The following is a 14157-nucleotide window of genomic DNA, read 5'->3' on the forward strand; positions in this document are numbered from 1 at the left end:
CATCATAAGCTGCAGCAGCAGTAAGCTGCAGCAACAGCTTCCATCATAAGCTGCAGCAGCAGTAAGCTGCAGCAACAGCTTCCATCATAAGCTGCAGCAGCTTGTTTCATGTTGCTTTGTCATCACCAGTAAAATCTCAGCAGATTCTTTGGTCGCCATCTTCTTCTCTCTTGTTTTTGGTAAATGACCACAAGCCATTTCTCTCGCTAGCTGCTGGCTAGCTGCTGGCTAGCTGCTGGCTAGCTGCTGGCTAGCTGCTGGCTAGCTGCTGGCTAGCTGCTGGCTAGCTGCTGGCTAGCTGCTGGCTTTGGTTGTATTTACCCAGAATGCTCTGCGCTGTAGTCCACTTCCTGTTAGTAGAGCGGTCTTGGAAATTTCTGAGTTTGTAGACAGACCAGAGTTCATATTTTTGGTCCACATCAGAATTTGATTAACATTCACTCTCTGCTAACATGAATTCAACTGAACAAAAATTATTTCTTCTCTCTAAAGGATTTTATTGATCTTTGAATACAAAAAGTCCCAGAACTTTGATTCTGGATAATTGCTCTGTCTGCTTTTCCAGACAAACACCATTAAAGAGCTACAACAATAACTTTGCAATTAAAGGAGATTGTTGAAACATTCTTATCTTCCTCTGCTTTTATTGTCAAATCCAACATTTTATTGCTCCTTGTAAATTTGTTTAATAGCTGATTTTTTTTAACACGTTGAAAAGAATATTTGTTTGGAAAGAAGCAGATCAGATGAACACATTCAAATGTAAATGTTATTCCTGAGCTGATATCGTCAAACATCTGCCTCTTCCTAATTGCTTCGACGCACCTCTGGAGCCGGTTTATTCCGCTTCATGTCACTAGTTTCAGCTTTTGGCCGCCATCCACAGTCTGTCAACAGAAACGGGGAGTTTATGCACGGTTCAGCAATGCTGTTTGCTCCCACCTACCCAGAGGAGTCAAAACCTGATTAACAGCGCGGATTATAATTAGCACAATCATTCCTAACAAACAGAAACACACTTGAGGGACAGAGGTTGAAAGAAAAACAAGGTTTGTACTGCAGAGACCGTCTGTTTATGTTGGTAAACAGAAAAAAGGTTTTTCTAAGCATCCAGAGACTTTTGGCTTTTTGTTTCATCAATGGCAACATTCCTCCAAAAGCTATTTATATGAATATTAGTGACAAGTCAAAGCAAAAATCAGGTCTAAGTTACAAAAACAGATTTATCCTGCCTCTTAATTTGTTGTTTTACACAATATATTCATAAAATACGAATCATTTATTACAAACCAACCAATTTAATTGAAAAACCTGTTCCCCTCCTGGCCTGTGGGGGCGCTGCAACAAGAACCAACAACACAAAATGACACGAAAACATCTGAATACACTGAACGCTACTTCCTTCTTCACCAAATGGAAAGAAAAATGGAGTTTCGTAAGATTTTAGCGATTGTAGATTCCTCTTTTGATTTTAGCTAAAAACTTTGAGTAATTTCTCCCGCTAGCGCTAGGTTAGCGCGTTTGTTTTGGTTGTATTTACCCAGAATGCCCTGCGCTGTAGTAGACTTCCTGCTTTTGGAGCGGTCTCCCGTTCGCTTGCTGTTCATATGCGTTCGAACCGAACCCAGACCGAGGTTTGTGGGCCAACCAGAGTTCACGGTTTGAACTTTCACATTCCTCACCACTCAGACCGGACCGGACCGGACTTCCTGGGCAAACGGACTGGATTTAAGCGGTCTGAACAGGGCTGGTGGGAATGAACTCAGAAGGATGAACCTCAGCAGAAAGCGCCAGCAACACGTACTTTATTAAACCCAGCATTTTGACAGGTAAACATTTCGTGGTTTCTTTGTTGTTTGCGCCTCAAAGTAACGTGAAATCTTCATAAAAAACCCTGGAAAGTTTCCACTCCACTCTGTGTTCACTCTGCAGTTGAATCACACATCTACAAGATCTGAGTTACAAAGGATGCAAATATAATTTTTTATGTAACCAGTAGATTTTTTTGTTTTTGTTTTTTTGTTTTAATCAAAAATGTGGCACTAAAATAAACTGATTACTGTCTTCTGGTTAAATTTGATATTAGACAAAACAGATTAATGCAGTTAAACAGTTTTTGCCTTTCCAAATTAGAAATGCCTTTCTTTTACGCCCAGATCACAAATGACCAAATATGGAAATGATGTGATGACATCATACATTCATCGCTGGAGTTGGTAACAGCGACGGACTGACGGACATGAAGGCTTATGAACCTAAAACATTATCACCATATGTTATATGCTTACCACTAGGTAACAATAAAAGTGACGATAAAAATTATTTTTATTTATTTTTTGATAACTTTGATAATCATCGCTCCACAAACACAAATCCTCTAAAAACATTCCCGTTTGTAATACGCTTCTTCAGGACAACAGGCACATAAAGAAGTGATATTTGTTTCACTAAGCTGCACATTTGTTTTAAAATTAATTTATTGATACTTTCATTGAAAAAAACAGCAGAGAAAATGGTAAAACTATCAATCCGGACGAGATGGACAGTTATCCTGATCATAAGAAATTTATCATGATGAATGCTAAATGGTACAATAACCGCACCGCTACCCATTATGATTGTGTCATTATGGTGTTAATTAAGCTAATTAATTTCTATGTCAGAAGTTGAAAGTTCAGCCTCTTTATTATCCAGGGTTTTCTAGCTAATCTCTCAGACATCAATCACCTTTCTAAAGAGTAGATCTCAGGTTTTTTTCCCTTTGCATTCAGGATTCTGGATGCTTGTTGATGTTAATAATTGCATCAGAGTTGTCAGATTTCGGATCAGCCTCAGCGCTTAAAGAACCCGCCGATCAATAATCCAATCTTTACAGTTGTGGGTCGTAAGGAGAGGAGGTTTGTTGTTATTCGAGTCACGTCTGGGTGAGCGCCGAGCCGGACAGACAAAGAGCTGAATGAGCGGCTGAAGCTCTGGCATCTCATCAGCCGCTGAGACCCGCTCAGATTCCCACGCTTCCCCAGGCCGCACGCTCCTCTTCTTTGCACCTAACTCACCCCGGCAGAGGCTGCAAACCACATTTCATTCAGCAGCAACCATAAAAAACAGTATTACAACTTAAATAAATGATGCTCTGACGTGAGAAGGGATGGAAGCGGTCTCTGCTGATAAAAACCAAGCAGAGAATTTAATTTTCACCGCCCACCTCTCTGTGGGCTGCGCTAACCGGCGCTAAATCCAACATACAATTAAGTTATGTGGAGAAATATTGGCCTGTGAAGGCTTCAATGATTTTCTATAGCTGTGGAGACAAAACACCAAACAACCTCTTCATTGATCGGTTTGGAACAAATTCAGGTGCAGAAACATGTTGCTGAAAATGTCCAGGATCACAGAGTTTGCAGTTAAAGTTTAGTCAGAAAATAAAACACACATTTTTTGCATTAATTATTCCTTCTTCTCTGTTCCAGGGCAGGTGAAGCAACACAACTCCATGAGTTTGATTTGGGTGAGTAAAACCTCCTGCATGCCTGACTGGTTTGTAAATGAAGCTGTTTTTCCACCTGGACTCAGTTTGATTTGGGACCAAAGTTTAATCATCTGCTCCACCTCCAGCTGCTGTGGCTCTAAGTCAAACCAACCTGTTCCCCTCCGGGCCTGTGGGGGCACTGCACCAAGAACCACTGAAGGAAACGACACAAAAACCTCTGAAGACACTGAGAGCAACTTCCTTCTTCAACAGATGGAAACTAAATTGGAGCGGTTGTTTTACTTTTGTTTTTGGTGAAAAACCTCAAACTGTTTCACAACATCACTGCACGATCCGCCCTGTTAGCTAATTATCGCATTTACTAAAAGAAATACTTCCAGGCAGGGCATGTTATTTATTTATTTCTCTGTTATACAAATAGTATATGATTTAAAGACAATAACAAGAAATAAAGATAAAAACGGATTAACTGCATATTGCTCCTGAAAAAGGCAGACCTTAATAAGTCCACCAGAGGGCGCCATTGAGTCCAGTACACAATTTCAACTGAATTATAATCTTTGAGCTAAAATATGACAATAATTTCAGTCCATTTGCATAGAGAGTTCAGTTGGAGAGGTGTGAATGCTAAGCTAACTCTGGTCCTCCAGACCGCGGTCTGGGTTCAGTTTGAGTGCATATGTGAAGTGGACCAGAGACCGCTCCAAAAGAAAGGCATACAGCGCAGGGCATTCTGGGTAAATACAACCAAAGCCAATGTGCTAGCCTAGCGCTAGCAGCAGAAATGTCTCCTGGTCTTTAGCCAAAGACTAAAGAGAAATCCTCCATCCGCTAAAATCTGACGCCTCCATCTTGTTTCCATTTGGTGAAGGAGGAAGTTGCTCTCAGTGTCTTCAGAGGTTTTTGTGTCGTTTCCTTTGGTGGTTCTTGGTGCAGCGCCCCCACAGGCCAGGAGGGGAACAGGCTGGTTTGCCTCAGAGCAGAGAGAAACAGAACCACAGCAGCTGGAGGTGGACCAGATGATGGAGTTCTGGTCCCAATAGAACTGGGTCCACCAGACTGTAAGGTGTGAACGCATCATCATTCATCCGTTCACACACAAACGCAGGCTGCTGGTGAGAAGCAGTGAGGATCAGAGGGTTTATGCATGAACAACTGTCTCAAACTCACACAGGGTGAGAGTCACAGAGAGGCTGCTTTGTTTCTGCAGCCAGCTCTCGTCTGGGTTCATCCCTCCGCTCTGAATACTAAACACCAAGCTGCCGCTGTCCGCTAGCCTGGAAACAGAGCCGCTACAAGCTGTGTGTGTGTGTGTGTGTGTGTGTGTGTGTGTGTGTGTGTGTGTGTGTGTGTGTGTGTGTGTGCAGCTCTCAGGTTAACCAACTGTTTCCTCCAGCTGTGTCTGCTTTCAAAGATGAATCGATCCCAGGTTTCTTTAGCCAGTTACTACTCAACCTGATATTAAAAACATTTATTCTCCTAATTTCCTAAGTGCAACAGTCTTTTATTTTTTTTAATATACCCCAAACCTTCACCAAGTTACAGAATGCTGCAGGATGATAATGTTTTATAAGTATTGAGGTTTTCCAGTGTTTCCAGTGCAGAGGATCTTCTGTTGCAGTAACTTTCCATTCAGCCTGCGTGGCTTTCTGTGGTCCTCCGAGGTCCAGCTCATTGATTTACCAGGAAGAAATATAAAAAATGAGAAGTTGTAATTCAGAATGAGAAGGTCAGAGATCCCATGTAGGATTCAGCATGGCTCCTGAGCCACAGGAGGAAAGTTTGACTTTACTGGAGAGAGACAGGACTCAGACCAAAGACTTCCTGAGGAAAGTTTTTAGAACATATGAGCCTAAATTTTCATTATTTAGACGTAGAACAGAAGAAAAGTACAACATTTATGTAATTTGTTGCAGATTTCAGTACCAAGGTGCTTAAGTGGTTTACACTACAAAGACATAAAACAGTAACCAATTACGAAACAATGATAAACATTTTATTTCTCAAGTGCCACCGTTAAGTTAAGTCAGATATTATGTTGGTCAGTCTTCAGTTTATTATGGTTTTAAAGGAGGGTCAGAGTTTCTGCTGTTTTACAGTCAGCGATTCAGGTGAGCGCCCCCATCTGGTTGGTTTCTAACCAGTCCTGTGAAGACACTGAGGGAGCAATCAATGCAACTAAAGAAAACACATGGATGAGTTTCTCTGGATTTTGCTGGGACATTAGTCCTCTATACCGCAAAAACACAAAATCTTACCAAGTCCAGTTTTCAGTGCAAATATCTTAGTTTACTGGAAAACTTACTCATAAGTAACATTACAGCAAGAAAGCTTGATTTAAGGGAATAATTTCCTTAATATGTAACATGAGGAAAATGTCTTGTTAAAAGTTAAATAATCTGTCAATTGAGCTCATTAATATTTTCATCAATATTCGGGAATTATTCCCTTAAACCACGCTCATATTCCTTGCTGAAAAGTTACTTATAAGTTAGTTTTGTCTTATTTCCAGTAAACTAAGATATTTGCACCAGAAACAAGACTAAAATACTTGGTAAGATTTTGTGTTTTTGCAGTGTAATCCTGGAAATGTTCTCCAGGTGACGGAAGGCCGGGTTTGTAACTGTCTTTACGTGTCTCTGAAAGTTCAGCCTGATCTCTAGACTTTAGCTTTAAGAAGCTGTGTGTTGACTCTAGATCTATAACCATAGATCTATAACCATTGATCTAATACTCTAGATCTATAGTAGATTGTTCCTCTTTAGGTCCAAAGATAAAAACTTCAGTTTCTGTTCAGCTGGAGCGAGTTTTGGCACATACACACATTTGTCTGTTTTCAGCGATGTTCTCAGTGATGGGTTCAAAGGTCGCCTGGTGACATCATAATGTGGAGCTGTGTATCATCAGATTTCATTTCCTGTGATAACCGCAGCCAGTGGGAGCACAGAGATGTTGAATGAGAGGAGTCCCAGGACTCAGCCTTGGGGAACCCCACATGTGACATCTGTCCTGTTTGAGGAAAATCAGCGGCTGAACAACGAACTGCCAGTTCTTTCTGTAAGATCTGAACCGGTTCAGAACCGCACCGCCTCACGCTGCAGAGACTTTCCTGTTTCCATTTCTCTGTTTTCTCTGAATGACACCAGAGAACCTAAATGAGACGCGAAGCGACAACCCACTTCTTTCCAGAACCGAACCGTCTCTGCTCTCCTGAGGTTATCACACCAAAACCCCATTTTCCCTCTGATACGCAGAACAAAGCAGATTGATGGACATCACACTCTGCACTTACTGCGACGAAATGACCGAAACAAAATCAATGTTTCTTCATTACAAGGAGCCAGCGGCCATTATGTGTGTTAAATAACAGTGAATCAAACCCCTGGTGTCTGATTCTGCCTCTAGTTTTTGATTTCACTCAGAAATATTTGAACAGCATGAAAACCGCCTGACGTGTAAAATGAGCAAATCCATTTCAAGCATATGGGCTTAAAAGTATCAGCTTCACATTTTAGATCTTTAAAACGATTACACTGGTTGGTTAGATGGGCTCAAATCTCCCCATTAAGCCGTCGTTTTCATTTTGGGACTCAGTTGTCTGTGTAATGAGTTTTTAAAGGAGACCTGTTATGAGAAACTCAAATTTTTTCCCAATCGTGTCAAAACTGCTTCTAAAAACAACAGAAGTGCTAAAAACAGCAGCCGTCCATTGTTTGGCTGTAGCTTCATGGCTTTTGCTTTCTGGAAAATGAACCGTTTCAAAAACCTCCCGATTCTTTAGTCACATTTGGAACGGCTCTGTTACCTAGCAACCACAGCCGAGCCTGGCCCGTTTCCAAGCAACATAGGCGGCGCTCCAGCACATTTGGTCAGCTGGTTTTATCGCTGTATTTGCCGTACAATGGCTGCTAGAAAACACCAATGTTTTGCTGTTGACTTACTATTCAGAAACCTCTTGCTGCATTTTTATTGGTTGTGCAGGAGGCTCCACTTCTGCTTTTCAAAGATGTCCAGTTATATATTTGAGATTCTGTTTGCAGGTGCGTATGTAAAAGTTGACTAAAATTGAATGATCTCAGGATGATTTTGTGTAAAACATGTTTAGAACATGTTTTGTATGGACCTGAGGAAGCATAATAGATCATCTTTACGCTTCGTTGTGTCTCAGGTTCGCAGACCGACTTCCTGCTTCATGCTGGCGGTCAGTTCTGCGTCCGTAGAAGGTTTTGTTTATGTGATCGGCTTCTGCCTGGATACAGAGGTGGAGGATGAGTGGCGGGCGGTTTGGGTGGTAATTGGCTTTCTGAGAGTGGACCAAAGGGAGCTGAAGAGGCACCGTGATCCATGGCCAGGAAATGACTCTAATGACTTCAAGCATCTCTCTCTCTGGATGTGTGTTTGTTTAAGAGGATGTGTTTTTCTGAATCCCTCCTCTCTCCCACTCACACACTTGTACCCACGATCCTCTCCTGCTGGAATACGTGTGTGGCTTTCCTCCTGCTCAACACGTCCTAATAAGGTCAGGGAAGAAAGCAGGACGAAGAGCATGTTGGGTTTTATCACCACTTAGCCTCACAGCCTCCAGTTAAAACACATATTAGCATACTCATGTGGTTCGTTAAATATGGAATCAGACCAACAACGCTTGCTTTGACGACATTGATGTTCAGTAATTCAGATCCTAATTAAAAGTGATCTGAATGCAAGAAAACCGACTTTACTTCTGTTATTGGGTTGAAAAAGGTCGATGTTTGTTTTTTCTAAATAAAATGTTGGTTCTACACCTCTTGATCTCCAAAAAATGACACACAAACTGGATTGTTAGTTACAGCATGCTAACATGATTTATGTCTTATGAAAATAAATTTGCTTAATGGAAACAACAGTTTCAAAAAAACTCAAATTTTTGTGCTGGGATGATGTGTTTTTTTTCCGGCCGTATTGAAATTATTTATTTTTGCAAAACTGCAATGGAAAGTTGTTTTTTTTGCATCACACGAGTCACATGATCATCAGCAGGATGTTACTACTGGCAGAAACGACAAAAAAGAAAACAGGAAGTTCAGGAAGGTGATGGTTTGTGTTTGTTGTTTGGTTAAAACATGTTTTTCATTCAGTGGTTAGAGTCCAAAGACTTTACTCAAGTAAGAGTAGAGATACTTCATAATAAAATTACCCAAAAGTAAAAACTAAGTTTTTTCAAAAAGTTACTCAAGTAAATGTAACTAGTTACTACCCGTCTCTATGAAAAACAAACATGCTGTCATGAAGAAACGGGACAGAACTGAGGAAGACAACAAGGATCCGGTGGGGAAACTAAGACAGGCGAGAATAAAATAATCAAACAAGAGACAGGCAGGATCAACCAGGGATCAACCAGAGATCAACCAGGGACCAACCAGGGACCAACCAGGGATCAACCAGGGACCAAACAGGGATCAACCAGGGACCAAACAGGGATCAACCAGGGATCAAACAGGGACCAACCAGGGATCAACCAGGGACCAACCAGGGATCAACCGGGGACCAAACAGGGATCAAACAGGGACCAACCAGGGACCAACCTGGTCCACGGATCAACCAGGGACCAACCAGGGATCAACCAGGGATCAAACAGGGATCAACCAGGGATCAACCAGGGATCAAACAGGGATCAAACAGGGATCAAACAGGGACCAACCAGGGACCAACCAGGGACCAACCAAGGATCAACAAAGGACCAACCAGGGATCAACAAGGGACCAAACAGGGATCAACCAGGGACCAACCAAGGATCAACCAGGAACCAAACAGGGATCAACCAGGGACCAACCAGGGACCAACCTGGTCCACGGATCAACCAGGGACCAACCAGGGATCAACCAGGGACCAAACAGGGACCAACCACAGATCAACCAGGGACCAACCAGGGACCAACCAGGGATCAACCAGGGACCAACCAGGGACCAACCAGGGATCAACCAGGGATCAAACAGGGATCAACCAGGGATCAACCAGGGACCAACCAGGGATCAACCAGGGACCAACCAGGGACCAACCAGGGATCAACCAGGGATCAACCAGGGACCAACCAGGGACCAACCAGGGATCAACCAGGGACCAACCAGGGACCAACCAGGGACCAACCAGGGATCAACCAGGGATCATCCAGGGACCAACCAGGGATCAACCAGGGACCAACCAGGGACCAACCAGGACAACACAGACTAAGTTAAATTATCACACAAACACAGTTTAACCAAAATCTCACCAGACTCACTCACACACCTGCAGTTTCTGTTAAAGTTTCATCAGTTTATTTATTGGGAAAAACTGATTTGGAAAATTTTTCCTTTGCCTGAATTTGTTGTTTTTTGTTACTTATGTAAATTATTGGCATGTTTGTCTTTAAAATACCAAAATTTCCACATAACTTAGTATTTTGGTTTGTCTGATGATGTCATTTTTAAATATAAAATAATTGATCATTTGATCAGTTACTCAGTGCTTGAGTAAACTTTTTACCTTTTACTCTTGAGTAATTTGTTGCTTGTCTTTACTTTTTGAGTGCCGTGCGGCCTGTGGTGCTGCTGCTGGGTTCAGGCGCTGCTATGGAGCTGTAATGATAACTGCATGTTTGGAGATGATGCATCTGATTGGCTCAGACGAAGGAGGAACGCTCGGCGTCTTTCCTGCAGCGATGTGTGAACAGGAACAAGCATCTCTCCTGGATTTGATTGGGCTCGCTGTAAAGTTGCTCGGCTAATTTCCATTTCATCGTAACTCGACTGAGAAGCGGCAGCTGCTGCTCTGCAGCTGGAACACTTGAATTATTTAAAGGAAAAATAAATCTGCCTCTTTTGGGATTTGGTGCCACTTTGAAGTTAAGCTGCTGTGATGAAACGGTTTTTAAATTAAAGCGTTTTCTAATTCCACAGAAAAGCTAATCACCGCCGGGCGGCTCCGCTTTTAGCTGTTTGTTTCCTAGACTTTAGAGTTTCTCTCGTTTCTTTCTTGGTCCTCATTGTTCAGATTCTGCTGAATTAGAAACTTCGGTGACAAAAATAAAAGCACAAGAATCTTTTACATCAATAATTCATTAATATTGATGAAACAGTTCCACTGGTGGATTATTTCTCTTGAAAAAGAGGAAAATGTCTTGTTATAATTAAATAATCTGCCACTTGAACTCCTGAGTATTTTCATCAATATTAATGAATTATTGACTTAAAACAAGTTCCTATAACTTGCTGAACAGTTAATTGTAATTTAGTTTTGTCTTATTTCAAGTGTCCAAAGAAATAAAACAAAATAATTTGCTGAAAGGTTTTGGATGGTTTGACCAAAAGAACTGAATCTTCAGAACCATCAGGCGTGAAAAAGGTCTGATTTTTCTATGAGGAAACATTTTTCTCTTTCTTATTTTTCACTTTTGTTCCTTCTGTGCTTGTGGCCAAATGTCACGTTTAGATTAACACTCTCCCAAATGTTTAGCCTCGTTAGCATTAGCATTTCATTATTAGATAGTCGCTAATAGATAGCTTGATTTGTTTAGATTGTTATTTATCACTGAACTAACTTTAGATATAAACGTTAGATGTTATTAATTTCACTTCAGGTTGCATGTTGTTGCTGCACAGACAGATTCTGCTCCCAGATTAGCTGTTAGCTCCAGTTCTCTGAGCTCCAGACGTTTTATCAGAGCAGAAAAACCTTTTCTCATTTTAATTCATTAACCAGCAAACATGACACAACGTCACGTCTCTCATATTAATGTCCTTTAGCAACGCTGCTGCCGGACGGCCTTTAATGAGGCTGGAAACACACACACACACACACATGCCCACACACACACACACACACACACACACACACACACACACACACACACACACACACGCCCACACACACACACACACATTATCAGGCTTACACAAGAGAAAACAGGGAGGGACAGTTTAAATACAACCATCCATCAGACGATTAATTCACTGCACATATAATTTAAACATATTATGGGATGTTGTTTTTACGCTTCATTAGACACACAGAGTCTGGTAAAAACTAGTTACATTTACTTCAGTAACTTTTTTTATTTACTTTTTTACTTTTACTTGAGTAAAATTTCTGGATTTTCTTCCCACTGGATGAAAAACAAACATGTTTTAACCAAAAACTCACCAGACTGACTCACACCTGCAGCTTCTGTTAAAGTTTCATCAGATTTTATTGAAAGAAACTGATTTGGAAAAAATTTTCTTTATTTTTTTTTTGTTACTTATATGATTTTTTTCCTTAAAATAACAAAATTTCCACGTGACTTTATATTTGGTACGTCTGATGATGTAATTTTTAAATATTAAATGATTTGTTACTTTTCAGATTGTTCAGGTTCTAGTTTAAAAAATCACTGAAAAGACAAAATAATCAACATTTTCAATTAAATAAACATTTCTGCTGCTAAATTATAGAATAAATTGACAGATTGTTCTTGGAAACCATTTGAGTTTAAAATGTTTCGATCAGAAAAACCAACAGTCGGGTTTGCTACCAAAGTTTTTATCTGGTTGAATCCAAACTGGTCACAATAATCAATAAATCAGCTAATCGCTTCATAAATTAAAACAAAGTCAATCATTTCCATTTGCATCATTTATTGGTTTTATTGATCTCAAACTGGATGATAAAAGTCTGTTTAGTTTCAACTAAACTTTGTTTACAGAGAGTTTATAATTAATTTTATTTGTTGTTTCTGTTGTTTGGTTTATTTATTTTTTATTTTAAAATCGTCATTTATTTATTTTTGATATTTAAATCATCTTCCAGTTCCAGTGTTTAATGTTCTTAAAGTTTATTGATCTTTGAAAATTGATTCTTGCATTATTATCACTATATTACCTGAAAATGGTCTCAAAACAACAATATTATCATTTATCGTGATAACTTCCGGAACAATGTATCGTCCAGATAAAGTGAAGATTATTATCGTCTCAGGTTTAGTTGAATCGTTTTTCTGACAAATGTTTGAGCTGTGACAGATTCATGTAAATGCATCCAAACAGGAAATCAGGAGGATAATTTGTGCAGTCAGAAGCTTTAGAGGTGAGGAAAAATGTTTTTGGTTTGGTTTCATTGTCGCTTTGACGATTCGGCCTCAGTGCCCGTTGTGACTCTGCATGTGATTTACTTTAACTAGGCTGATTCATGTTGCAGCTTCATGTTTCCATCACTGCAGAAATCAGAACCAGCAGCACATTTCCTCCATTTTTAACTTTCTGTCCTCAGTCCAGTTCAGGGGAACAGATCGTTCGACACGCTGGAATATTTCCTGTCAGAAGAAGAAACTGAAAGAGAAGCAGACCGTTCTCCGTTACCGATGTTTTTATAAATTATGGCTGACGGAGCAAAGTCATCACCTGGACAGGTGGTCCTCTAATGATCTCTGGCCTTTTAGCTGAGCTTTCACTTAAATCTGTAACTCAGATTAATCAGGAGCAGCTTCAGGGAGAAGGATTACAAACACCAAGAGTTTTTAAAATAACAGAAATATTCTGGATCTAAAATGATCTTTGTTTTCTTTTAGCCATCAAGTTTGTTTTATTCTGAAAAACCCAAAAGGATTAATGAGTAAAAACAGGGTCACTTTAAGATTAAGGAGGAGTTGAGGGACTCTGAGAAGAAAAAATATAATTTTTAATCTCAAAATCTAAACTCAGATTTCTGACTTTTTTCTCAGAATTTTCTTTAATCTTCTGAGATCAAAGTCAGAAATGTCAGATTAAAGTCAGTGGCACTAATCCTCCTCCGTATTAGTTATTCTATTGTAGCATCCAAATCAATGTGTTATAAAAATTATGTTGCACTAAGAAAATAAAAATAAAATTAGGAGAATAAAATCACAACGTTTTGACTTTATTCAGTTTTTGAACGACACTTTTATGTTTTTGTTGCTCGTTTGTGTTTTTTTCATTCACGTGTCTTTAACTTTGATAAAGAAGGAAATGTTTTATGGATTTAATTTAATTTAATCTGATTTTCTGCTGATAAACAACATGAGAGATGATGTCTTAGCGTTTCCCTCTTGGACCGACTGCAGAAGCAGCAGCAGCTCATAAATCCGTCTCCCACAACAGTCCTGATGTTTCCTCGTCTTCAGCAGCTTCGTCCACATTTCCGTGCTGCAGCTGGACGTCGTCTCCTCCAAACGGCTGGAGATAAATCCACCAGAGGATTGATCTGCAGATCAATGAGTCTGCAGATCAATGAGTCTGCAGATCCAAGCTGCTGAATGAACCTGCAGGATTTACATCTGATTTATACCTGGTTGTTCTGTGCAGCTACAGACCAAATCTGGGACGTTTCTGGTTCATTTTCAGCTTTATGCCTCCATGTTTAATCACATTCAGCTGGAGGGATGAATCGATTAATCACGATTAATCGATTATTAAAATAATCAAATGATTTAGTATTTGTTTAATCATTAACTGGAGATTACAGGGTGGAGGTTAAATATGTAGAAACGAGATTTATTTAAACAAAAACTACATCCATCCATCATCCATCCATCCATCATCCATCCATCATCCATCCATCCATCATCCATCCATCATCCATCCATCATCCATCCATCCATCATCCATCCATCCATCATCCATCCATCCATCCATCCATCATCCATCCATCCACCA

The 14157-nt window shown here is 40.2% G+C and overlaps 1 protein-coding gene across 3 annotated transcripts in view; it reads left to right on the top strand.

The window, feature by feature from the left end:
- Positions 1 to 14157, top strand: part of slc8a2b (solute carrier family 8 member 2b) — a 94740-nt gene that overhangs the window by 43318 nt on the left and 37265 nt on the right. The window contains exon 2 of one of the 3 annotated variants that reach the window (XM_016671708.1): positions 3476 to 3508. The exons of 1 other annotated variant lie outside the window; for it this stretch is intronic. In XM_016671708.1, coding sequence (XP_016527194.1) covers positions 3476 to 3508 — 33 coding nt within the window. Of the gene's footprint in view, positions 1 to 3470; positions 3509 to 14157 lie in introns of all 3 variants that reach the window. One more of the 3 variants, XM_016671710.1, reaches the window with a different exon arrangement.

This window comes from Poecilia formosa, unplaced genomic scaffold, assembly GCF_000485575.1.
Source record: "Poecilia formosa unplaced genomic scaffold, Poecilia_formosa-5.1.2 Scaffold48, whole genome shotgun sequence".
NCBI lineage: Eukaryota > Metazoa > Chordata > Actinopteri > Cyprinodontiformes > Poeciliidae > Poecilia > Poecilia formosa.